This window comes from Callorhinus ursinus, unplaced genomic scaffold (genome assembly GCF_003265705.2).
Source record: "Callorhinus ursinus isolate GAN/ISIS: 27379988/994484 unplaced genomic scaffold, GSC_fseal_2.0 scaffold98, whole genome shotgun sequence".
Lineage (NCBI taxonomy): Eukaryota > Metazoa > Chordata > Mammalia > Carnivora > Otariidae > Callorhinus > Callorhinus ursinus.
In genome coordinates, this window is record NW_027397160.1 from 207,039 (window position 1) to 231,207 (window position 24,169).

Below are 24,169 nucleotides of genomic sequence, written 5' to 3' on the forward strand. Positions count from 1 at the left end.
ACAGACCTGCTATCAACCCAAGTAGGATGTGCTGACTAGCCATAGTCTTGCCTTTTCTAGAATATCACATCCTCAGTAAAGCCTTAAATATATAAGTGGACACAAATTCCAGCCAGTTATGTGGCCTTGAGTCAATCACAGATCCTGTCACCTTGGTCTTAAGCGGCTGATGTGGTCATCTGTCCGATCTCCTGCTGGGGAGCACCTCTGTGTCCCTCCTGAGAAGTGGCACCCAGCTCTGCCTGCAGCTGGCTCTTCCTCTCCAAAACTCATCTGCGTAGGTGGGCTTCCACCGGGCTCCTGGACGTGGTTGAGACGTGGGTGCTGGCACCCAGTGTGTGTGTGTGTGGGGGGACACTGTGGCTGGTGCCCTGGCTGAGTCTGGACTCCTGCGTGGCCTCAACCACTGCCCGTTTCGTGCTGTACATTGTTCTAGATCCGTCAGCTTTTTCTCCCCAGCAGCACAACGGGCTCCCTGAGGATGGGAATCACACCCACCCCCAGACTGCTTTCCTGAGCGCACCCGTCCGGACTGGATGCACAGAAAGCAAACCGCGGATGTCCCAAGAGCAGGGCTTCCCAGCCTGCGACCCTGCACCCCTTTCAGGCTGAAATGGGTGAGTTACACCAGTTTCCAGGAATCGTTCAGAGGACTAAATGAACAGTGTAAATGTGCGACCAGAGTTAATGAAAGCAAACGGACTAGGTGGGTCAAGGGCTGTTGGGGTTCCCCTTAGTGCCCGGGTGTCCCGCTGCAGACGGGACTCCACTTCTCAGCACGCACGGGCCCGCACGCCCCAGTTCTCTGATTCCTGTTCTCCCCCCGCTCCCCCAGGGCGTTTCTCAAAGGCACGAGGCCGTGTGGCTGACACACTGGTGTATTTCCAACATGCTTGGTATCCGTGCAGGCTGTAGCCATCCATCATTCCCCGGGATCGCAGGATGGCCGCCTGGACCACAGCGGTGACCCACACCTGCCGGGCCAAAGGCGGCGGGGCGGGGCCAGGGCGGGGCCGCGCGTCCTAGCCCCGCCCCCGCCCGGGCGCCTGCGCGGCGGGCGCAGGAGGAGCGCGGATCCCGCCCGCCCCGCTCGTGTTTCCGCCCGGGCCGCCCGCGCGCAGGACCGGCTTCCGGCCGGCCGGGCGCCGCGCGCCGCGTGGCTTCCGGCGGGCGGCGGGGTTCGCGGGAGCATGGGGAAGGTGAGGGGGCTGCGGGCCCGCGTGCACCAGGCGGCGGTGAGGCCCGCGGGGCCGGCCGCGTCCGGCCCCGCGCCCCCGACCCGGGAGGCGGCCCCTGCGCATGCCGCGGCCCGCGGGGTCGGCGCGAAGGTGAGTGGCGGGGCGGTAGGCGCCCCTGGGCGTGGGGGCCGCGCGGGGTCGGGGAGGCGGGCAGCGGGGCTGCGCAGCGGAGAGAGGCCCGGGGTCCGCCGCCGCCGCTCCGTGTGCGCGCGCGCGCGCCCGCTCGTCGGGCTGCCCTCCCTCCCGCGGGGCCGCGCTCCGCCTGCTGCTTTCGGGGTCGGTGGGGGTGCGGCCGGGGTCCCGGGGTCGGCGCCTCCCGCCGTTTGGCGGGGGGCCGATTTCCCCCGGGGCGGGCAGAGCGCCGCGGGCGTGTACCTGCTGCGCCCGGAGCCGGGGGCTGGCGAGCGGTGGCGGCCCGGAGCGCGCCGGTCGGGGGGTGGGAGCGCTGCGCACGTGGCCGCCGTGTGACCGAGTACGCTCGGCCGCTGGCGGACTGCCGTGTGAACGCGGGGTCTGGCGCCGGTGCCCTGGCTTTCACAAAAACTCTCGAATACCATTTGCGTGTCGTAAAATTCGCTCATCTGAAGTGTGCAATTCAACGGGCATATTTAAGCATCTTCACCGAGGCGCGCAGTCGTCAGCACAAATTTCAGAACATTTTCATCGCACTGAAGAGAAGCCCTGGCCCCGAGGGCGTGGCCCCTCTTCCTGGCTAGTTAGTACCTCTGCGCCACGGAAGCTGGGGTGAGCGGGGAGGCTGCTGTTCCCAGCCTTCCCTGCGCAACAGGTGGGGGCGAGGTGGGGGAAGGGAGCCGCATCCTCTGGCTCACCTTGGACTAGAGCCCGTGGCGCATGGTGGCGGGATCGTTGGCCGCTGGGGCGCAGGAGTAGAGCTCCCAAGGGAGCTTCTGTAAGGGGGGGTTGGAGAACAGGGCAGAGCTCCTAAGCCATAGGTTCTTCGAGTTCGTGATGAAATTTGTAACCTGCTCCAGCTAAATGGTTGCTAGGACGTGGTGTGTCACACCCGTGCCTGCCCATCTGACCAGGGCTCCCGTGCAGCCCTGGTTGTCCATCCCCGGGCTGACCAGGCCAGGTGGGAGTCCCACAAGGGTAAAATCCTGCTGATCTCAGGACCGCAGCCAAATTAGAAGGAAACAGCCCGCCGTGAACGAGCGTCGGCATCAGAGTTAGATGCTGTGAGGGCAGAAAGTTGAATTATCAGACGGAGACTGTGGAATAAGAATGTCCAGAACACAGAAGAGAAGGACGCAGAAGAAAACCTTGAGGAGAGTAGGCAGACTTGGAAGAGAAGAGGGCAGAGGGGCCTCGCGGAGACGAAGCTTACAGTTGCTGGGCTCTGACGTGGAACATAGGCATTTGAACAGACCACTGGTTTTCGTCATGTGACATTGCAGACCTCAAAAGACACTCCCAGCAGCGTAGCATCAATACCTGTTACAGTTAAGTTGAAATTTGAAGCACTGAGATGTAAAGCACTCCTGTGGACAATGTCCGAACGGCCATGTGAAGAGAAGTGAGGATCGGCTGTGTGCACACCGCCCCGGGCGACCGGGGACTGCACGCTGCCCCTCCTCTCCTGTGGCTCCTCCTTGGCGGGAGGGCTCAGCTGGGGTGGCCTTCCCTGCTTGGTCCTCCCAGCTGCCTCGCATCCAGCACTGCCCCCTGTGAATTTTCTGATGTCTCTTGCTGACTGACTTTCCCTCCAACCCTGCGAGCTCCCGAGGAGCGTGAGCTTCTTGCTCAGGTGCTCTGGGCTGCAGGCACTCGGGCTGGTTTCTGCGCACCGCAGTCCTGTTTTGGTCTGTGACTCCCCTGTGGGTCGATCCTGCGGTCCCTCTGTGGCTGGGCCTAGAACGAGCCAGGTGGGTCTGGGAGGTGGGCTCTGGCTCAGGACAGTGTGATGGGCAGTGACTGGGAGGGTTTTGGAGTCTCACTGTTGGAAGGAGGCCTGGGGAGACACTGCTGAGGTGGAACCGTGGTCATGAGAGGGGAGGGTGCTGTGGGAAGGAGAAGATGGTGCAGGTTTGGGAGGAAATCTTGGTGCCTGTCCCAGTGCTTCTGGTTCATAATCACTACCTATCCTGAGTCTGGTCTAAGATGGAACCCACAACAGGAGCAAAGCCTGTTTGGTGGTTTGAGGCAGGTGGGAGGGAGTGCTGCCTTCGGTTCCCGGGGCCCTGGGCTCAGCTCTGGGGGGCGAGGGTTACCCCCCAGGCTCTCCGCGGAGCAGCTGGTCCGGCCTGGCTCATCTGGAGGGCCCGTCGGGGGCTCTCCCTGCTTCGTCACCGGCCTTGAGTTGTGCTCTGCAGCCACGGAGAAGTCTTATGTCTTCTTTGCTTCTTAGGAATGGGCTTTCACGAACACTGATGTTTTTGCTGGGACTAAGATAGACCCCAGCGCTTTGGTGCAGAAGCTGGACCCGGACACAAGGAGCGTGGCTTCCGTCAGGAGAGGTGAGAATATGTGAGGCTAAGGTCCGGGTGTTTACAGCCCTGGCCCCGGGCCAGGGCGGACGTACTCACGTGTGGGCCAGGGCAAGTTTCAGCTAACCTGTACGTGTTTCAAAGGTTTTTTTTAATCCAGTGGAAAAATTTTAAGGTGTACTAAAGTAGAAAGAATGGTGTAAAGGTACCCCGTGTACCCGTCACCTGCTTTCAACTGGATTATTTTGAAGCAAACAGTGTTTTAGTCGTAAGTCCTTTTAATATATACGTGCGGAGTTCTTAAAACATAAACGTGCGGTACCATTAACACGCCTGAATCATTTAGTAGTCCTTACCATCAGATAAGCGCACGGTGCTCACATCTTCGTGATCACCTGAAAATTTCTTTGTAGGAATCAGGGTGCTCTTGAGGCCACCCATTCTGTTGCAGCTCCTGCCCCACTTTTTCCTTCATGTCTTACGATGTGGGGCAGGTCATTTTCCCCAGTGTGCTTCCCCCCACTTGGGACTCTGCTGGTTGTTTCTCTCACGGGCTGCTGCCGGTCACCAGCACTTGTGTGCGGTGGGCTCTGGCCTGGGCAGGGCACGCCGCCGCTGCCAGCCCCACCGCCTGGGGGGAGGCCTCTGCTTCCCCGGGAGCCGCGCACTCACAGGTGAGAGCTTGGGGCGATGGGGGCGTGTGGGCCCGTGCGGGGCCGGGCTGTCTGTGCCGGTCCGTAATCCTGCTCTGCTGAGACCTGCCCATCTTTTTACCTTGCTTGAATCCTGCTCTGCCTTTCAGGCTCGAAAGTTGTAAGTAGCGGCCTTCTCGTCGTCATGCTGCTGTAAGCACTGATCTCTGCGGCCCCACAGTACTCTGTCCAGTTGACCTGCGCTTTTCTGAACTGGTCTCTTGTTGGGTAATTGTGTGGCTTCCAGGTTTTTGATACTGTTCCAGGTTGCGTCTCCTGTTTGTAAGCCATTCTTAAGTGTTGTAAGTTGTAATTATTTCACAGCTGTTATTTGTATCAAGCCCTTTGTTTCGGATTATATTTTACACCGTGCTTTGGGGTTTTTATTGTTTCATAGGGGAGATGTGCCCATCCCTGTCTCCTTGCAGTTCTTAGTACATTGAAACCTGTAGGGGAACCCACCCCTGGGTTCTTGGCCAGGAGCCTGCTAAGTAAACCAACAAAAGACAGGCGAGAGAAAAACAATGTATCTTCCGGGAGAAACCTCAGTGAGAGGTAACTGCAGGGGCTGTTGGAACCGAGGCTTCTCTGGCATCTAGCATAGAAGGCTAGAACTAGTAGGCTTCCAGGGTCACAGACAAGAAGGTAAATATAGGGGGAACTTACCCGAGGAAGGTTCGTTGGCGCCCGTACATCTAGGTGCTGATTTCCCGTCGTCTTCAAGGCCGGAAGACGTCACAGGACAGGGACCCAGGCAGACATTTTCAGAATTTTCTGCCTTTAGTCAGATAAGGGAGGCTCTGGGAGGGTTGCCTTCTGCATCTGTTGATCCCATTTGTCTCCAGGTCCAAGGATCCTCATGGCGGCCAGAGTGGCATGTTTAGGGGTAGCATGTTCTTGTCCCTCATGGACCCTCCTGCAACTGTTTCTGCGGATGCATGCTGCAAAGCGGATTGCAGCTCGGGCTGTGTCTTGCCCTGGTGTGAGTCCCTGCGCTCCTGCAGGGACCCAGGGGCTGGGGCGGGTGTGTGCGTGGAGGCCATGGGTACACAGGCTTCTTTGTTGACCAGCAGGCGGTTTTCTGCTTCTCTCAGCCTTGGATGAGAGCTTTCTGTGTTGTATAGGTTAGCTCTGCTAGGGTTTTTAAATCGCCGTGTAAGTTACTCTTTCAGAGAGCTGACAGAGGCTGTCTCTGGCAGCGTCCCCCTTCTGCGTGCCATCCTGTGGCCTCTCCCCTGCTCCTCCTGCCTCCCTGGTGGCTGTGGGGCTGTTTGCCTTCTGCCCATGGGACGGGCTCTGGCATACTGGTCTGGGCCCGGTCTGGCCCCCACAGGCTGAGCCCTCCACGGGGTGGGCATCTGCAGGGTTCGCGGGCCGCCAGCTGGGAGATGGGACGGCTTGGCGTGTGCTCTCACCTTCTCGTGTGCTCCTCACGGTCGTCCTTCCGCGTGAGCATCCCGTCTGTGGCTAACAGCTGGAGCGGTGCAGCCCGAGGCAGCAGGGGTGCTCAGCCTGGAGCGACTGAGCCCATCCAGACCCGTTGCCGTGGTGATGTGTGCTGGGCACTTGTCCCCTCCATCCAGGGGCGTGGTGGAGGTAACTGGTGTGTGGCTTTTGTTCCTGTGTCAGCTGACACACAGCTCTCAGTGGCAGCCCTGTCCGTGGAAGTGCGCAGATTCCCACTTACCTAAGAGGGTGAGCCCCTGCAGGGGAGAGGTCGGCTGTGCTGTCCATGGGCGCCGGGGACCCTAGTCCTGTGCCCGCCTCTGGCCTGCCTGTAGTGGAGTCTCTGTGAGGGGCTGGCTTCAGGTGAGGACCCAGGGCAAAGAGCGGGTGAAGCCGTCTGTGCTTCGGTGTCCCTGGACAGTCTGGAGGGAGTGGAGGGGACAGAGCCTTCGTGTGCAGTTGTGGGTCCTGCGTCGGACCACTGGTGATACAGTGTTGGGTCTGCTGGTGTTTGCTGGAGTTTGGAGCATCTCTTTAACTTCGGCTGTCAGGTGAGCGCGGCATCTGCTGGGCAGGTGTGCCACGTGGCCTGCCTGGGAGTTTTCTGGGGCTCCTCTGGCCGTGCTGGCCAGGCAGTGCTCCCATGTCTGTGAGGGGCTGGTGTACTTTGTCCCCCTTCACGGATGGAGGTGAACTGGCGGTGTAGGGGCTGGACCCTCCCTTTGCTGAGCTCAGTGGGAGTGACAGCAGGGCCTCCCTCTGCCACTGTTCCCTGCAGGGCACGGTCACAGTCAGCTCTCCCCACTACGTCTCCCCTCCCCTCCCCATCTCCTGTGCAGAGAGCGCTGCTGAGGCTGTGCGCCTCCCGTAGGGTGGTCCCCAGCCAGCACCAGCATCACTGGGACCCCACCCAGACCTGCTGAACTTTGTTGCCACCACCCTCCAGTGGTCTTTGTTGCTGCCACATCAGGATACGGGGCAGGAGCCTAGCGGGGCCTGTTTGGCAGCTACAGGAGTACAGAAACCTCTCCCATTTTTTCTCGGATCCTCTTGAAGATCCTAGACCCCAGCCCGGTTCTCTGGGTTCTTAGCTCTGCAAGACCACGTCCTTCCTGACCTGATTGGGTCCTAGCAGCCACTGCAGTCCTGTGGGAGCCCCCGGAGTGGAGCACCTTGGTGCATCAGCCGCTCTGCCAGCAGATCTGGGGCCTCGCACTCGTGTCTCTGCTCAGTGGGCAGAACTCAGTTACCTCTTGCCTTCACATCGTCTGAGGCGTGTTTTGGTGAAGGTGGGTTAGTAGATGGGAAGTGTTGGACACGGTGCTTGATTTTCGTCAGCACCCGGTTGGGGCTACAGAAGCCGCGGCCCCTTCCCTGCTGGCTTGACGTGTCCAGACAGCTCAGGTGTTGGGGCTTCGGCCTTCCCCCCATGCTGTGCCTCCCTCTCGGCCAACAGCTCTTCCATCTTGGCCCTTGTCACCTCCCGCCGGGCCAGTGCCCTGGGTCCTACAGGAGACGTCGCACTTTGTGGCTTCCCAGGTTTGAGCGAGGGCTGGTGGCCTGGGACAGGTCCTGTGGAAGGTGGTATCTGAGGACTCAGCTGCTGCTCAATCATCCGCTGGGCCATGAAGGCAAGGGTGCCTGTCGGCCTGGATTAGCACGGACATGGCCCTCCCAGAGTCCTTGCCCTGGGCGGAGTCACAGAACTGCCTCCCTCTCGCCGCTGTACCGTGCCACACAGCGGGTACGGTTGGGGGGCCCCTGGCCCGTCGTACGTCCCCGCCACGTGCACGTGTGTGGCTCCCCTGACCCAACATGCACACATGTGCTCCTTCCCTGTGTCAACTTGTGCTCACGCCCAAGGGGCCTGTTTGACCTTGTGGGTCCTTTGCTGCTGGCATCTTTCTTCCCTGAGTCTGTACAGAGCCTTTGGGAATCCTGCTGGCCTGTGAGCCAAGTCTGCCTCCTTGGTCCCACCTTCTGATTCCAGTCCGTGGGGGCTGCTGGACTCTGTGCGGTGGGTTGTGGGGCTCCTGTGGCCCTGTAGCTTCACCTCCCACCCTGGGGGCAGGAGGCTGTGGTGTGGAGCCAAAGGTCGCCCCCAGTTCCCTCTGCAGACGCCCCTCCCACCCCCAGCAGCAGAACTCGGCTCTGCCTCGAGGGTCAGGGTCTGTGGGCTCATGGACCTGTATGTGAAGTGGCTTTGAAGCTCCTCTGCATCAGTCTGGGAGGGCACACGGCCGGTCCAGGGTGAGTATGTGGCTTCTGCGTCTTTCCCCTGCACGGGACACCGCTCTGCTGGTGCTGGGTGTCTAGTTCTGTGCCCGTCTGTGCTGGAAAGTTGCAGATAACAAGCTCGGTCTGTCGTCAGTCCTCAGTGGGCCAGTACTCAGTCCTGTGGCCTGGGCTGGGCAGTGGCTGGCCCCTGGACTCAAGCCCAGAGAAGCAGGCACGTGAGGGCAGGCCTGGAGAGGACAGGCCCGGTTAGGGAGGGAGTCCCTAGGGATGACCAAAGAGCATGGCCAGTGTGCTGGGCGGTGTGGAGGCTGCCAGGAGGTGCTCTGGGGGCCAACTAGGCTGTGGCCGAGAGGGTAGGGAGGTGGCGGTGGTGAGCGGCCCAGGCCGGCCTCCAGGCCGCAGGGACTCCGGGAACAGAGCGTGGGGGCCTGCCCTCCTCGGCCCCCGGCTCCAGGGCTGGACTGTGACCTTCAGCTTCAGTCTGGAGCAGCTGCAGGTGTGCAGTGTGTTCAGCAGAGGGCGGCAAAGCTGCGTCTCCCTGGAGGCCAAGCCTGGCTTTGGAGAGGCCGGCCCTGCCTTAAGGAGAGGAGCTCGGCAGCACGGATTCCGAGGGCTTTGTGGCGGTTGTCTTCAGGGATTTTGTAGAGCTCTGCCTTCAGAGACTTTTCACAGCTTTTCCTCCGGCTGTGAGGTAGGGGTGAGCCATGACCCACCGGGTTTTTAGCACTTCTCCTCGTGCTGCCCCGAGAGTGAAGTGAGCAAGGAGACGCGGTGACTGCTCCCTCTGGGCCAGGCTGGGGGCCTTGCCGGTAGCTTCCTGGGGCTGCTTTGGCTGAGGGAGTGTTTGAGGCCCCCGTGGCCTTCTGGCCCTCTTGAAGGCTGTTGCGGGGAACTCCCAGAGGTCTGCAGCCAGTGGTGCTGTTTATCAGGTTGGGGAGCCAGGGAGCCTTCCTGCTTCCTCGCTGCGGTGCGTGGCGCCCGCCCGCTAGAGGTGGCCGTGTCTCCTGTGACCGCAGGCTACTGGCTGGCTGTAAGGCCCTCTGCTGCTGCCTGGGCATTTATTTGGTTCCTTGCTGTGGGGGTAGCCTGTGGGCGGGAGCGCCTCTGGCCAGCCCCAGGGAGGGGCACCTACTGCCTCCAGAGGCAGCCTGGCTCGCAGGGCCCAAAGGTCTGTGCCCCTGACCAGGCGGAGGATTGGAAGGCAGGGTTTTCTGCTCTGGGCCTGCTGGCAGCCGTGGGGCCGCTGAGCTGGAATGCTGATGGCATCTGGCCCCGCGGTCACGCAGTGCTGGGGCAGGAAGGGGCCCGCCGTCCGGCTGCTTGCGCCTTGGTCTGCCTCCAGCCCGTTCTTTTTAACAACAGGAAGCAGGGAAGGGCAGGGTCAAGGAGGCAGCCTGGAAGGGCCCTGCTTGGATGGTTTGGAGAGGGTATGGGCGTGAGGCTGTGGGGTATGGGGCCTGCATCCCGCTCCCTCTGTCATCAGGGCTTTGGGAGGAGGAATGTGGGAGTACTTAGTCCTTTGCTTCAATTCCCCTTCCTCCCCACTTTGGGACAAGCCACGGCCATTTCATTTCCAGGACCTTCTTCCAGCCTCTAGATGGCTCTTTGTGGGAGGTGAAGCATGGGAGGACCTGGCTGATGCCCACGGGAGCTGCAGCGCGGCTGCGGGAGGACTTGGCGTGTGCAGTCTGTACTGAGAGGGATGAGGTGTGGAGCCGGGAGCACCTCGGAGTGGCCGCAGCTTGCCCTCTGCCCACCGAACTCTTGTGCTGGGGGCCTGCCTGTGATAGGCTGACCAGCCAGAGTCTCTGTGCCCTTCCCGGCAGCCCTGAGTGCGGTGTGGGGGCGGAAATCCATGCTGGAGGAGGCCTGGTGCCTTTCGGAGGTGTCTTTTCTGGGCCAAAGAGGGTAGGGTGTGGTGTGGTGAATGTCTGCTGAACACCCACACCTGCAGGCCTGTGCTCAGGGTGTGCAGCAGGCAGGGCCCTGGCAGCCCCTAGATGTACCCTGCAGGTGGCTGGGGCAGCCCTCTGGCCGGGACCTCCCTGCCTAGTTCCAGGCCTTCTCTCTCTCGGGTGCCTCTCTCTGAGAGCCCCAGCCCAAGCCCTGTTCCTGGTCCTGCGCTGTTGCCCAGCCCTGGTGACCCAGATGACAGCCCATGTGGGGGGTGGGGGAGAGATGGGACACGCCCGGCACACCTGGGCTCCCAGAATCATTGTGAGCCACAGCAAGGGGTAGGCCCCACCTGCTCACCACGCTCCAGGGCCTCTGCGATGGTCACAGCCCCTTTGAGCAAGGGGCCCCTCCTCCCTCCCATCAGTGCTCCCTGGCGTGGCTCAAGGTAGGCTTGGGAGTCAGTGTCTACCTGTGTCCACCCTCAGGACAATGAAGGACCATCGGGGTGAGCCAGGCAGCCACCCCGCGGGACTAAGGTCCAAGACCCCACCTGGCAGTGGGAAAGAGGACCAGAATTGGGACTGGGAGGACCATACCCCACTCTACAGCCAGGCTGCCGGGGCACCACACTGCAGGGCCCCGGTGTGCCTGTTGGCTGAGGCCCAGGTCTAGGTCTGGATCAGGCTCAAACCCTGGGGGTGCTCATGTTTGTGCTGCTAGATAGCTCTGGGCATCCGTCCCACCCCGACCTGTGCCGGAGCCGCCTCCTGTCACGGTGGGCAGTGGCCGGTGTGAGGACGTGCCTGTAGTCGGATGTTCTGTTCACCTCCTTGGGGACCTGGGAGGCCGAGCGCTTCTGCTCAGGAAGCAGTGAGATGCTGACCTTTTAGTCTCTGCTCTCGTGAGTGACGTGCCGTGTAGACGCTGGAGTGGGGTGGGCGTGCCGGGGCTCCTGGGCCGGGCTCTGCTGCCTGTCTTCCTCTTGTCAGTTATCTGTGGTGCTGCTGCGTTTGTCCCAGGCCCTGTGCACGTCAGTGACCCCCTCTGCTGTGTTGGCGGGCAGTTGGGAGCCAGCCTGCTGGGTCACGTCCTGCCCACCGTTTTCTTGCTGGAGGCCTGAAGCTTTCTGTGATTGGTTCCCTCATCTGCAAGAAGGGCTGCTGGGGGTCTCTGTGAGGTCATCCTTGTAGAGCTCTGATTGCAGAGCGTGGCCCAAGCAGGTGACAGGGAGGCTCATGGCGACCCCCTCCTGTGTCTTGGAGCTTGTGACGGCGGCCCCCTTCCTGGCAGCATGGTGGGCTGACTGTTCCCTCCAATTGAAGTAGCTTGTTGGATGTGGCCGTCTTAGGAATGGCTGACATATGGCATGGGGGGAGAACATGCAGCCATTCGGGGGCCAGCGAATTGCTGCAGTGGACCTCGCACAGGAGGTGGGGGGCGTGGAGAGCCGGCGGGGGGAGAAAGATCTGGGCTCTCTCTGGAATCTGGGGGGAGCAGGAGGGGCCAGGCTGTGGAAGAAGCCCCTTTACTCTGTGCTCTTCCAGGTCTTGGCTCCATGAAGCTGAGCTGACGCATGAATGGATGCCCCGAGTCCTCAACCCTGAACAACCAGGCTCAGCCCTGGCGGAGGCTCGGAAGTCAGGGACTGGCCTCCCTCTAAAACCGCTTTTGTGAAAGGTAACACTTGATAATTGGAAAAGCATGTGTGCAGTAGAGAAAAGACAAAGCCTCCTTCTCTACCCAGAGACTGCAGTCCCTGTGTCCCTGTGTGGGATTTTGCATTTGTGACCTGGCCGTGCCCACAGACTGACCTGGTCAGAGCGGATGCCACCTGCCCCGTTTCCGGAAGCGGCCGGCGGGCTCTTTGGCCCAGCTCACCTCTCTGCCCTTCGTGCAGACGGGCCCCCCTCCTGTGGCCAGCTGGGTGGAGCTGCTGGCCCTGCCTGGGCGAATGTCCATCTGGGAAGAGTCCTGGCTGCCTCCTGCAAGGCTCGTGGAATGCCTCCGTCTGCTGCTCCACGCGTGAGCGGGAGGCCTCCCTGGGCACGCAGAGAGGTGGCGGGCCGGTGTGGAGGGACGGTGCGCCGCCTCAGCTCCCGGATCTCCTCCGTCAGCAGAGTGGGTCTGGTTGTGGGCGGGTCCTTGGGTGCTCCTCCATCTACAGATAACCACTTGAGAGCCTTTTCTCTCCTGCTACTCCAGAACCTTCCTTCCAAGGGGGGATGCTGTCTTTACAGCGCTGTCCACCAGCAGCGGCCACTGGACCCGAGGGGGCAGGTGGGGTTATATGACCATTTGAGGGTCATTCCCTTTGTGAGGGGTGCTGCTCCTTGGGCATGACTGTGTCACGTGCAGGAGGAGACTGTGGGGAGGTGCTGTCTGGGCACGTGGCTTGCTATTTCTAAACCCGGTGTTCTGGACTTGGCGGCAAGCAGCTATTTCAGGTTCTCGGCGCGTTTCTGCTGCTTGTGGAGCCTGGCAGCCTCACCCCACTGAGGCCGTCTGCTGTCACTCATGTCCCCGGTGGCTGAGGGGGGCCGGAGGCCTGTGTGCGGTCTCTGCTCATCCAGGCTGTCCGGCCCTATCGGCGCTCGGTGCCTGCGGGTCTGGCAGCTGTCCCCCTTTGGGCACCTGCACGCTTGTGGGTTTTCCAAAGCCCACCTCAAGATGCTCAGGCAGAATCTGTGAGGTTGGGGCCCTCCTTGGCCTCTTGTGGACGAAGGGTCCTCACATTCCTACCGCTCAGAGGGAGGCACTGTCCAGTGAAGGTGCTGTGACCGCTGAACCTGAGCATCACCTGCGCTCGCCTGCCTGCCTGTGACTTTGCCCTCGCTCTGCCGGCTTGCTGCTCGCCACGGTCAGGGAGGGGGTGTGTGGCCTGCCTGGCAAGGAGCCTTGAGCAGGGCCTAGCCTTACCCCCCTGTGGGATCATCCTGGGCGCTCCATAGATTGTGGAGAGGAGGTGAGGAGGGGACACCCCCAGAGCATGCTGAGTACATGCTGCTTGGGGGACCCTCGGGGCACCTTGCCCAGTGTCCCCTTTCTCCCTGGCAGATGTAGAGGCCCCTGGAGGGGGGAGGCTGAGCTTGGCTTAAGCGTCTCCGGGTGGAGGCGCCGCCTGCAGGCTTCCTTCCCTGAGAGAAAGGAGCCCGTGAGGATGAGCTCTTTGCCTCCACCCTCGGAGTACAGCCATGCTGCTCACTGTCCCTCTGGCACCTGGTTATCTGGAGAGCCCTCCCCCCCCTCCCGTCTGTCCTGGCAGTGGCCTGCAGAAGGCGATGGAGATGGGCCAGGTTGGCGGGGGTGGAACGAGGGGTTGCGGGAGGAGCAGGCAGGGGTTACTCATGTCGTGCTGGGGACGAGGGCCCAGGTGCTGGCAGGACAGTCTGTCCCGAGGGGAGCACCGCAGGTTGGCCCGAGCCCCCCAGGAGCCCCTCTCCTCTGCCCATGGGTGCTGCTCCTCGTCCCCTCCCGTCAGTCTATTGGGCCTGCAGGGCCACCTCTGAACGAGGAGCAGCTCTGCGGCTGCAGAACCAGAACCACTGGTGGCCCTGTCAGCCTTCCGCTCCGAAAGCTGCGCTAGCGGCCACGTCACCATGTGTTTTTATGTTAGGAGTTGGCTCCCTTGAGTCTGTCCTTTTGACATATGCAACAGTCTGGGGCATCTGGGAGTTCATCATGGGAGAGGTTTTCATCAACAAAAAGGGTGCTTTAACAGTAAAACTTGGTGGGTGTTTTCGAGAATAGGTTGATATGGCCTCTTTGGTTAAGAATCTTGTCATTTTTCTTCCCAGACGTGGTCTCTGATTAGGGAAATTTGTCCCTGGTTTTTCTATATCTTTGCTTTTATAAAAATTCCTGAATGGCTGCCTGCTTGCAGGGTACAGCATAAATAATTAAATGGAAAAATGAAGGGAGCAAAATCTAGCTGCACCGTCTGTAGGCAACCACCTGTCTCAGGCTTGCCGGGGTGGGGGGCCCGGGCCCTCCTTGTTCTAGCTTCATCTCTGGCCACCGGGCCCGTCCTCTCCATCCTGGAGAGAGCCCACAGTGCTCGCCACCCCCCCCCCCCCCCGTCCTCTCCATCCTGGAGAGAGCCCACAGTGCTCGCCACCCCCCCCGTGGCCCACCACTGCCCTTCTCGTTAGCATGGCGCACACGAGCGAGCCCACAGTGCTCGCCACCCCCCCCCCCGTGGCCCACCACTGCCCTTCGCGTTAGCATGGCGCACACGAGCATGGGGACTCCGTGCGGGGACTCTGTGCGGCTGTCGCCACTGCAGGTTTCTCCGTCTCCACAGAGTCTGCATACGTGGCTGGTGCTGGCCCCGTGCTTCCCCGAGTGCTGGGCGTGGTTGCCCATCAGCACAGGGTGACCTTGCTCCTCTGCAAGGCTGTTGGGGCTTGTCCTGTGGTGGGACCTACGCTGCAGGGCACGTTGTGTCCTCCTGTCTCTGTGGATGCTAGTGAACACCTCTGTACACAGAAATGGAGAGGTGGAGTCGCTGAGTTAGATGTGCAGACATTTAAAAAATCCGTAGATGGTTTTGGGAGCCAGATGGCCCCTTTGGCCCTGGTTTTGCGTCACAAGTCCCCGAGGTGGACTTGTGTATAATACACTCTAATGCCCTGTGGCCCAGGGTATTAGTACGTGCCTCTGACTGGGGACCGGACACGAGAAGCCCGTAAAACGACGACGAAAGTCAGTAGACAGTTGCCTGATGGCCTTCGAGAGATGCTGCCCTGAGGGAGCCCTTGCTGTGCGCTTGAGAGTCTGCCTCTGCCTCTGGGCTGAGCCAGCTGGTGCATGCCTAGGTCTCTGCTGACGTCAAGGGCAGCCAGTTTTTGGGGGCCGGTTTGGAAGAGATGTGCGCTTCCTTAGAAGTTCCGTTAGCCGTGTTTCTCTGAAGGCAGCCCGTGTCTGCACTTTTCTTATTCCTTTATGCTGTTTGCCTTTCCTCTTGATTCAGAAGTGCTTTTTTGTTATCTGCAGGTGTCCCCATTAGTAATGCTTTTTGAGTTTATCCACGTAACTTTTTTAATACAGTTCTTGTACATAGTCAAAATGATGTTTTCTTTGTATTTTGTGACTCATTTGTGTTTTTGTAGTACTTTTACGCTTCTGTTGTTTATATATTTTATGCATCGGGACCTTCTTTTGATGTACAGAGGGACGGGAAGGATTCCCGCTTTATTCCTCCAAATCTCTGTCTTTGGTAGCATTTACTGAGAAGCTGAGGTGTGAGCTCAGTGTCCCGGGATGCCTTTGTGCGAGGCTTCAGTCACATCAGCCTGCTCCTGAAGCCGCTCTGAAACCTGAGGCTACCTCCTTCTGTTACCTGTGCTTGGTTTTCGCACATCTTTGTTGACAGAAGGGGAGCAGGTTCTTGGTGTCATTTATGGAAAAGCTAATTACGTATTAATTCTTTTTCCAGTTCTGTTAGGACGTACGTCCTGTGATTCATTACTCATGTCCTGCCCAGGCTGCAGACTGCATGGGAGGCGGGCCACTGGGGCGCCAGTGCAGTGCTGGGCACTGGACCTCACACTATGCACTGGCATTCCGCTTACACGGATGAGAAGCCTGTTGTGTCTCTACCGCTGAGGATCCAGAGCTTCCTGTCTTGTCGCAGGAAGCTGCGTCTCACCGTCAGCTTTTCTGGTTGGAGCAGCCTGTGCCTGAGCTCATGCCCACCCTTTCTCCCTGGGATGCCCAGAGCCCTTTGGCCCGTAGCTGAGGTCAGTGCCCTGGGGCTGGAGGGTGGGGCTCAGAAGGTGGGTGGGTTGGTGGGGTGCAGGCACAGCGAGGGTGGGAGGCCACCCTGCCTCCTGTGCTCAGCATGGTCACTGGGTTGATTGTTTTAAGTATTGTTTTTAGGTTCTGGAGAATTTTGTGATCCTGAAGGTGAGAATACACTCTCGCTGGGTCACGTGGACACCCAGGGTTGGTGTTCCTGGCACCTGCCCTGAGTTCGGGTTGGGCACTCAGTTTGGGATGACACGCCCCGGGGTGCGCAGTTGCTGTCACTTTGTCACTTACCAGAATGCTGCTGGACACCTCTCATTCCCCTCCCCCAGGGCAGCAGGGCTGTAGTGTTGACTCTGGGGGTCCTGGAGGTGAGGACACACCCAGGACAGTGGCCCTGGGAGGGACGAGGACCCAGGTTTGTGTGCGGTACTTTTAAGCCTCCTGCTTGGGACCAGAGAGGCCAGTGTCATTGCACCCAGCCCCAGTTTTCCGAGGCTGGTGTTTCTGCTGTTGTGGGTCACGTGGAGCTTGCTGCACCGAGGAGGCGACTGGAGATTTGGTGTACTTCCTTTGTTGTACGTGTAAGAACTGGGACAGCCCACGCTGACACCACACGTGGGTCTGTCGGCCTTGGTGTGGGAGGTGCCGGTTGCGCTCTCCTGCCTGGTTCTGGGTAGGTTCTGCTCTGGGCCTCCGTGCCTCCCTTTGTGATGTGGCACAGCTACCTGCAGGGCGTCAGGAGGAACAGGGCCTGTGGGACTAGCACCCTCTAGCCCCTGCAACCACAGGAGGGAAGCCCACAAGGTAGGGTGGGAGTAACTGAGAGCCAGAGCAGAATTTGGGGAGGGGGTGCTCCCCGGTCGCTGGCCCCTGTGGCAGAGCCCTGTCGGCATGCTGTGGTGGAGAAACCACAGTCGGGCAGTGCTGTTGGGATTCCCATCCACCTGGGAGAGGTGTCCTCCCTCGGGGTCATGAGGGTGGCCTGCCCAGGGCTGAGCCCAGGGGGGCCCGATGTGGGGCCATGGAAGGGGCTTGGTGCTAAGACTGGACAGGCCACCTCCGTGTCCCCCTGAGCATCTCCTGATCCATCTCAGCCCATGCTCCTGGTGCCGTTGCTGAGGGTGGGTCCCCTTTCACAGGTGTTGGCTCAGGACACCCAGGCCTCTGGTGAGCAGGCACCAGCACAGCAGGGGGCCTGGGGGTGGAGGTCACGTGAGCGCATGCCGGACCGGGCTCGGAGTGGGTGCAGCTGGAGGCGCTCGAGGGCTCTTTACCGCCTTCCCTCGCCTGCAGGTGTGTGAAAATCTCCAGTAAGAAGGCTGCCGTGGAGCCCTCTCCCTGTGTTTCTCTTTCTTCCGAGGTTGCCTCCGCTCCGGGTCTGACGGTGTCCAGGGACAGCGAGGTGCGCCTGGGCAGCTGTCTTGCCTCGCTCAGCCTCGGGCTCTGGCTGCCCAGACCACCCCGGCTCTCCCAGATGCCACCTTCCCTGGAGCCTGGGTTTGCATGGCTTGTCTGTAGGGCCTGGCCACCTGGCCCACTGGCCACCACGCCCTCACGCCCTCTTGTCTGTCTCATTCGAGGCTGTAGACTCAGTGCAAAGTGAGGGCTTTGCCTGGTCCTTGGGGGTTTGGGCTTTTGGAACCCTCCAGTTGTCTTGGGGACCCCCGTCAGGGGCACTGAGGTGAGCAGGGCTTGTGGTGCCCATGCTCCTCCCTGCCGCCCATGCCCGGTGTGGGCAGCGTGTTCGCTACCTGCAGCCTGTGGGGCCGGCGCTTCCAGGCAGCTTCTGGGGGACCTCACTCTCCGGGTGCTCGGCTGTCTCACAGGGACGGCATGTTTGCTTCCTGTTTCCCCGGTGCCGTGGGGACAGGCTACTGGGCAGAGGCCCCCCACGGGTGGGGTCTCCCTGAGCTTTGTGAGCCGCCTTCACATCCGCCTGTTGGATGCTTCTCTGGGAGGGCACCCTCCTGCATTCACCTGCTGGACATGTGGGTCAGCTCTGTTCCTGTCACTGGTCTCCATTGCCCAGACTGTCACCTCAGTCGGATGCTCCCTGACCCCATAGTGGGCACTGTCATCACCCCACATGTGGCTTGACCTGGCACCGGGACACGTGGACATCTCACCCCCACCCCCAGAGGCCTCTGGTGCCTGCACGAGGCTGCAGAGGTGCCCTCCCTGCCCTGTATCAGGCCGGCACCTGGCGGCCAGATAGCATGGTGGGTGTGGTGCCAGGTGCAGGGGAGTGGGGGCTGGAGCAGCTGGAGGAGCAGGGTTACCCCGGGGGCCCGTACCCTGCAGCCCCTTCTGTCCACCCTCTCACACCCGCCCCCATTCTGAGCAGCTGAGGGTGACTGGAAAGTCACACAAGGCCTCCGCTCTCTGGGCAGGTTGGGGGGGGCAGTGAGAGGTCAGGGCCTCGAGGAGGAGAGTAGGTCAGCTCCAGCGCGTCTGGAAGTTTCAACACGAGGCCACAGCGTGCAGGGTCTTACCCTTGGAGAAGGGATTAATCCTCCTGGGAGTCCCAGGTTATAAGGTTTTATGCACGTTCCTGAGCTGAAGAGTCTAGTTTAACAGGCGCACCCCCTTTCTCTTGATGGAACTTGTCTCCACTCTGTTGTGTAGACGTCATAGATCTCCCGTACGAGCTGGGAAAATCGGCGTGAAGTAAAGACACATCGGGAGATATGAGTGTCTCGTAGCCTGAGCTTGGGGTGGGCTATGCCCTGGGCTTAGGCCCCTTGATCTCTGGGGAAACCAGTTAAGGCCAAGGAAGTGGAGCCAGCCTGGAGACCGCTCTGTTTGTAGAGGCAGAGACACTGTCCGCAGCGTCCGGCGTCTCCTGGCCCAGCGCCTTCCCAGCCTGTGTTCCCACATGCCACAGCCCTGACGTGGGGCAGATAGCAGTCAGGCCGCTCCGTCTTTGTGCTCCCAGAGCCTGGCAGCGACGCTATGCTCCCTGCCCCCAGGTCCGGCCAGGCTCCCGTGCACAGAGCCCAGGGGGCACCTGCATGTTTCACCCGTGGTAGCTCTCCACACGTGAGGTAGCCTCTCTTCTCCCCGGCTGGAAGAATTCCAAAGGGGTGATGACGATCTCTCTGGGTTTGTCTCGTAAATTTATAGCTCATACCCACAGTTACCCTGCTCTCTGCCCCACTGGCTCACTCTCGAGCGAGAGGCTCAGTGACTCGTGAGGGGTCCCTTTTGTGGTTGTCCCACTGCCCAGGGTGTAGTTCGGCCCTGGGCCGACGTCCTCCCCTTGGAGAAGGAAGGGCCTGGAGAAGGGGAGGCCCAGTGCCGTCTGATGCACCTGCAGGCCCTGCCTGAGCAACTTGGGGCTATAGATGGCTTCTGCCGACTCGGGCTGACTGGCCTTGTCCAGCTGGGAGTCAGCATCTGGTCAGTGATGTCAGGTTTAGTCCGCCTCCTCTGTGTGCCTCTTGGGGGCAGGGGCCCCTCTGTCTCCCCCCCCCACCCCGTCCGCCTGCTGAGGAGGGAAGCCCCGTGTCCTGCGGCCAGGGCTGTGTGTGATTTTTTGTGCCCACGTGGTTCAGGCTTTACTTCAAGTCTCGTGTCTCCGTTACCCCTCCAGCAGTGTGGTCCCAGGGCAGCTCCTTTCCGGTCCTGGTCCCTAGCAGTTCCCATGACCTGGGGGGGTTACGGCCCTCTGTGTTGGGCTAGTTCGTAGGGTCACTGACAGAAAGATGCCCAGTGCTCCTAAAGGTCAGCAGGTTTCTTCAGGTAGTTCGTGAATGAGTGTTAACAGGTGCCCTTTCCTTGGTGGGTGATGGGTGATGCCATGTCGGTGTCTGGTAACTGGTCCGTGTGGGGACTGGGCAGGCAGGGCCGCACTGGCCTGCTGTCTGGCTGATGGCGGAAGCACAGGGCTTTGCCTTATTCCTGAGAAGATGGATGTGGGGGTCCGCTCGGGCGGCTGGAGCAAACACACCTGTATCCCTCGCGGTCTGGAGGCTGGGCATCTGAGGCCTCCCGTGGGTGTGTAGATGGCCATCATCCTCACATCATCGTCCCCTGAACGTCCGTGTTCTGATTTCTTCTTACGAGGACACCAGTCCCGTTGGATCAGGGCCACCGTTGTGCCCTCATTAAAGACCATGTCTTCAAACACAGTTGCATTCTGAGGGCCTGGTGATTAGGACTTGAGCATGTGCATTTGGGGAACACAGTTTAGTCCATAAAATGGGGGTGTGCAGACATACCGCGGGGGTGAGGGCAGGCTTCTGAGGGAGGGGAGGCCACTCACCCGCTGAGCTGGGGGGAGCAGGGAGGGTGGTGGGAGGGTCAGCCGGTGGCCTGCGCTCTGATGACGGAGGTGTTCGGGAGACAGAGGAGAGGGTATGTGTTGCACTCTTTGCCCTGACCCTGGGTTAGGGTTAGGCTGGGAACGTTGCAGACACGTTCCGATGCTGGCAGGCGAGGGCGGACAGCGGCCCCTCACGGAAGGGACCATGTGAGGAGAAGTGGGTTTTTCTTACTGCCTTGGTGGAATCAGTGACAAGATCTGGGACCATTTTTTTGCTTCGACTGGACTCACCTGAGACCCTCGGCTTTGGGCAGCGCCTGTGCCGAGAAACTGCAAACAGGTGGGGACCATGAGCCTCAAGTCCAGAGCTCCAGGTCCCAGGCTCGGGGGCATGGGCCTTCCTCTTGGTGAGTGATGTGGCATCTCTGGGCTGCCTGGTCACGCTGCAGCCTGTTCTGGAGGTCATCCCGGGGTCATGTGTCCCGGGGCAGCCCCAGAGGAAGTGCGCAGGGGTCCCTCCTGACTCTGGGCCACCATGCACCTGGCCGCGGCCTGGCCTGGGGCACAGTTCCCGGCTCCTCCCCGTGGGCACGGAGCGCCCCACTCACCCCCATGTGTTCTCTGTCCTCAGGTGTGGAGGCCGGGGCTGTTTTGCCCAAGAAGGAGAAAATGAAGCTGCGGCGTGAGAAGTGGCTGCAGAGTAAGTTCGGCCCCGTGCCCCCCCCGCCCCAACACACCCGCAGTGGCCTGGGGCGGCCCCCTGACCGTGCCCTCCCTGAGCGCCGCGTGTGCAGGGCTGGCTCACCAGCACCTGGGTGACCGTGCTGTTGCGAGGGTTTTACAGCAGAGCTGTCCCAGGGCGCTCTGGGTGCGGCGGCGCCCCTGCTCCTTCCGTCTCAGGGCCTGTCTGAGGGGGGCTTCATCCCGGGCCTCCCGCAGACGCCTCACCGCGCCCGGCGCCTCACTCCCTCGAGTTAGTTTTCGTGATGCTGAGTATGCACTGGTGGTTTTCTAAGGATTGTCCTAAGAGGCTTGCTTTGCAGCCTTTTTCTTACTGTTTTCATTTTAGTGTGATTCTGCTCACTTCTATTATTTATTTATTTATATTATTTTTTAGTTTTCTTGACTTTTTTTAAATTTTTATTGTTATGTTAATCACCATATATTACATCATTTGTTTTGGTGTACTGTTCCATGATTCATTGTTTGTTCATAACACCCAGTGCTCCACGCAGAACGTGCCCTCCTCAATACCCATCATAGTTTTCTTGACCTTTTAAAATTAATTTCTGTTATCTGGTATGTTCTCTCATGGTTAAAATTTTTTTCCTTTAAGGTTTTAAAGAAAATGTACGTTTTAATTTCCTAGAGAAATTTGTCGACTTCTTCCACAGTTATTTTATGTTTTGTGCCTCTGTGGGTGTTTCTTACAGAAGTGACTCATTCGTGCATTTTCTTTCCCACGGTCCCTGCGTGGGGTTGTGCGGAATGTTCTCTGTAAGCTGGACTTGGGGAGGCAGACAGACTGGCCGCTGGGGCCTTGTGCTCCTCTGCACTGCCGTGTGCCGCGATATTTAAAACTCGCTCCTCGCTCCGTGCTGGTTGGTCTTTCGTCGTCTCTCCTTGAGCCTGGCGTGGCCATTCCTATTTTCCCATAAAAGCATCTACTCTCATGAGACCCCCACCCTCATTGGCAAAGGGCTGCTGGCCTCTCATCACCGGTACCCTGTTTGTCACCCTTTATTTGCCTCCTTTTCGTGAACTTCTCTTTATTTTTCTCTTCCATTCCAAGAATTAAGCCTTGTACTTGTTTGTCAGTTCTACTTTCTTGTGCCCTAAATGGTTAGTTTCTGTTCTTTTTAATACCCTAGTCTTGCTTTCTTTAGGTTTGAGTTACCTGGCTCATAGTTTTTACAGTTTTGTTTAGGAACGGAGGGCTGTGTGAGCCGCACCGCCCCGCTCGGGCTTACCTACTGTCTTATCATGGAAAGTGTCATACGGAAAAGCAGGGAGGACCTGACAGTGAACACCTAGATTTGATGTGGACACTGTTGTTTACCACATCTGTTCCTCTGTCCATTCCTGTCCATCTGTCCACCACCCTGTGTTCTATCCACCCATTGCTGAGTGAATGGCAGACGTCAGGACACTTTCTCCCAAATGATTCTGCTACAGTTCAGCATCTGCAGATGGTTCTCCTTCATTTTGAGGTAAGGCTGGCCTACGATGAAGTGCCAGTCTGGGTGCCACTGCACACACACGTGCGACCAGAGTCCCTGGGAGAGACAGAGTAGCACTAGCACTGAGAGTGACCACTGTCTCCTCCCCTCAGAGTCACAGCTTAGATTTTACTGCTCTAGACGTCCTCTGACTGGAATCTTGTAGGATGTGTTCTGTTTGTGTCTGGATTTCTTGGCTTCGCAGGAAGTCTTTGAAAGTCTGCTCTGCTGTGTGTCGCTGTGGCCCGGGCCCTTCTCTCGCTGAGAAGGGTTTATCTGGATAGACCGACTGCTACCCCTTTTCCTATTGATGGACACCTGGTCTTTTTTCTCTTTCTAGCTACTATGAAAAAGGCTGCTACAAACATTCTCTTCAGGTCTTTTTGTGGAGTGTGTCGTCATTTTGGAGGAATGGTTGGGAATAGAGTGTGCTGGGTCATAGGGCAGGTGTATGTTTAGTTTTATAAGCAACTGCCAGACATTTCCCTGGAGTGGTCCTGTGTTCACACTGCCACCAGCCACGGCTCCCCGCAGAGCAGGGCGTCAGCAGCTCCCCGTGGCGTCGGCTCTCAACCACCCCCGAGCATTGCGTGTGCACCCCAGTTGGGTGTGGTTTCGTTACCTCACTCCAAGAATGGTTCTGACGTCCCGGAAGCCAGCCCTGCGTCAAGTGTGTGCTTGCAGATTTTCTTCCAGAGCGTGACTTGCCCGTTCATTTTCTGAACAATGTGTTTTTGATGAACAGAAGTTTAATCTTGAGGCATCTGATTTACCTTTTTTTATGTGGTTATTTTGTATACATGTGTGTCTTGTCTAGGAAAACTTTGCCCAATCTCAAGTCCTCAAGATGCTGTTCTGCTTTTCTAAAAGCTGTGTAGTTAGGTTAGTTCGGTTTCTGGTCCATCTCGGTTGGCATTTGTCGGTGGCGTGCGGTACTGGCTGAGGCTCCTTCCCCCTCTGTGGATGTTCGGTTACTCTGACACTGTTTGTTCTAAAGGCTTTTCTCTCCTCGTTTGATTGTTTCAGTGTCTTTGCGAAACATTGCACGGTCTCCTGAGTGTGGGTTTGTTTGGGGGCATCTGCTGTTGGCTGCTGCCAGTGTGTCCTCACACGTACTGGCAGCTCTGCAGGAGGCCGTGGTGCACAGCGGGCGCCCTCCCCCTCCTCGGTTCTCCTGTGGGAAGGCCGGGTCTGTGGCGCTTCCGTGTAGGTTTTACCAGAGGCCCGCTCCCACCAACAGAACCTTGTCAGGCTTACGACTGCAGGTGCCTTGAGTGTGTAGATCAGTTTGGGGGAAATTGCCGTGTTAACAGTATTGAATCTTTAAGTCCATGAATATGGTACATTTCTCCATTTTTGTGGATTATCTTGTCAGCATTGTATAGTTTTCAGAGTAGAGGTCTTACATGGGTTTTTATTTTTGTTAATGCCTGTTGCTGATGGTTTCATAGGTTTTGGAGTTGTTTGTAAGTGAGATTCTCAAAAGCTTCGTTTTCTAGTAGTTTATAAAGGATGGATTTTTAAGAATATTGTATCCTTTGACAGTGCTAAAATCATGTGTTCTGATAGTTATTCTGTAGATTCCTTAGAACTTTCTACATAAAAAATCATGCCACCTAAAATGGATCAGTTTCATTTTCTTCTCCAAGCTCATGTTTTCATGTCTTCTCATCCTACGGCAGGGGTTCGAGCCTCTGGTGGGTGGTGATGGAAGGGGTGCGAATGGTTCCCAGTCTGCAGCCAGGGGTTGGGACCCAGCTGTGTTGGTGCACAACGCAAGGTGCCATCATGGGCTCTCTGCTTCAGGCCCGGTTTCTAAGGAACTTCCCTTAGGCTTCTCGTCGATGGGCAGATGTGGGCACGGAAGTAAGGAGAGTGACGGGGGCACATGCCTTGCCCCCTGCTCCTGAATTCTGTCAGTGGGATGTGGACTGGCCTTCAGGGAACTCAGCCCTTAAGCCTCCCATGGTCAGCATCCCATGCA

The 24,169-nt window shown here is 59.0% G+C and overlaps 1 protein-coding gene across 1 annotated transcript in view; it reads left to right on the forward strand.

Moving 5' to 3' along the window:
* The first annotated feature begins 1,112 nt into the window (after positions 1-1,112).
* Positions 1,113-24,169, forward strand: part of SLX9 (SLX9 ribosome biogenesis factor) — a 36,591-nt gene continuing 13,534 nt past the window's right edge. Inside the window, exons 1-3 of the mRNA XM_073888905.1 lie at positions 1,113-1,328; positions 3,604-3,712; positions 20,598-20,666. Coding sequence (XP_073745006.1) covers positions 1,191-1,328; positions 3,604-3,712; positions 20,598-20,666 — 316 coding nt within the window. The 5' untranslated portion in view covers positions 1,113-1,190. The remainder of the gene's footprint in view (positions 1,329-3,603; positions 3,713-20,597; positions 20,667-24,169) is intronic.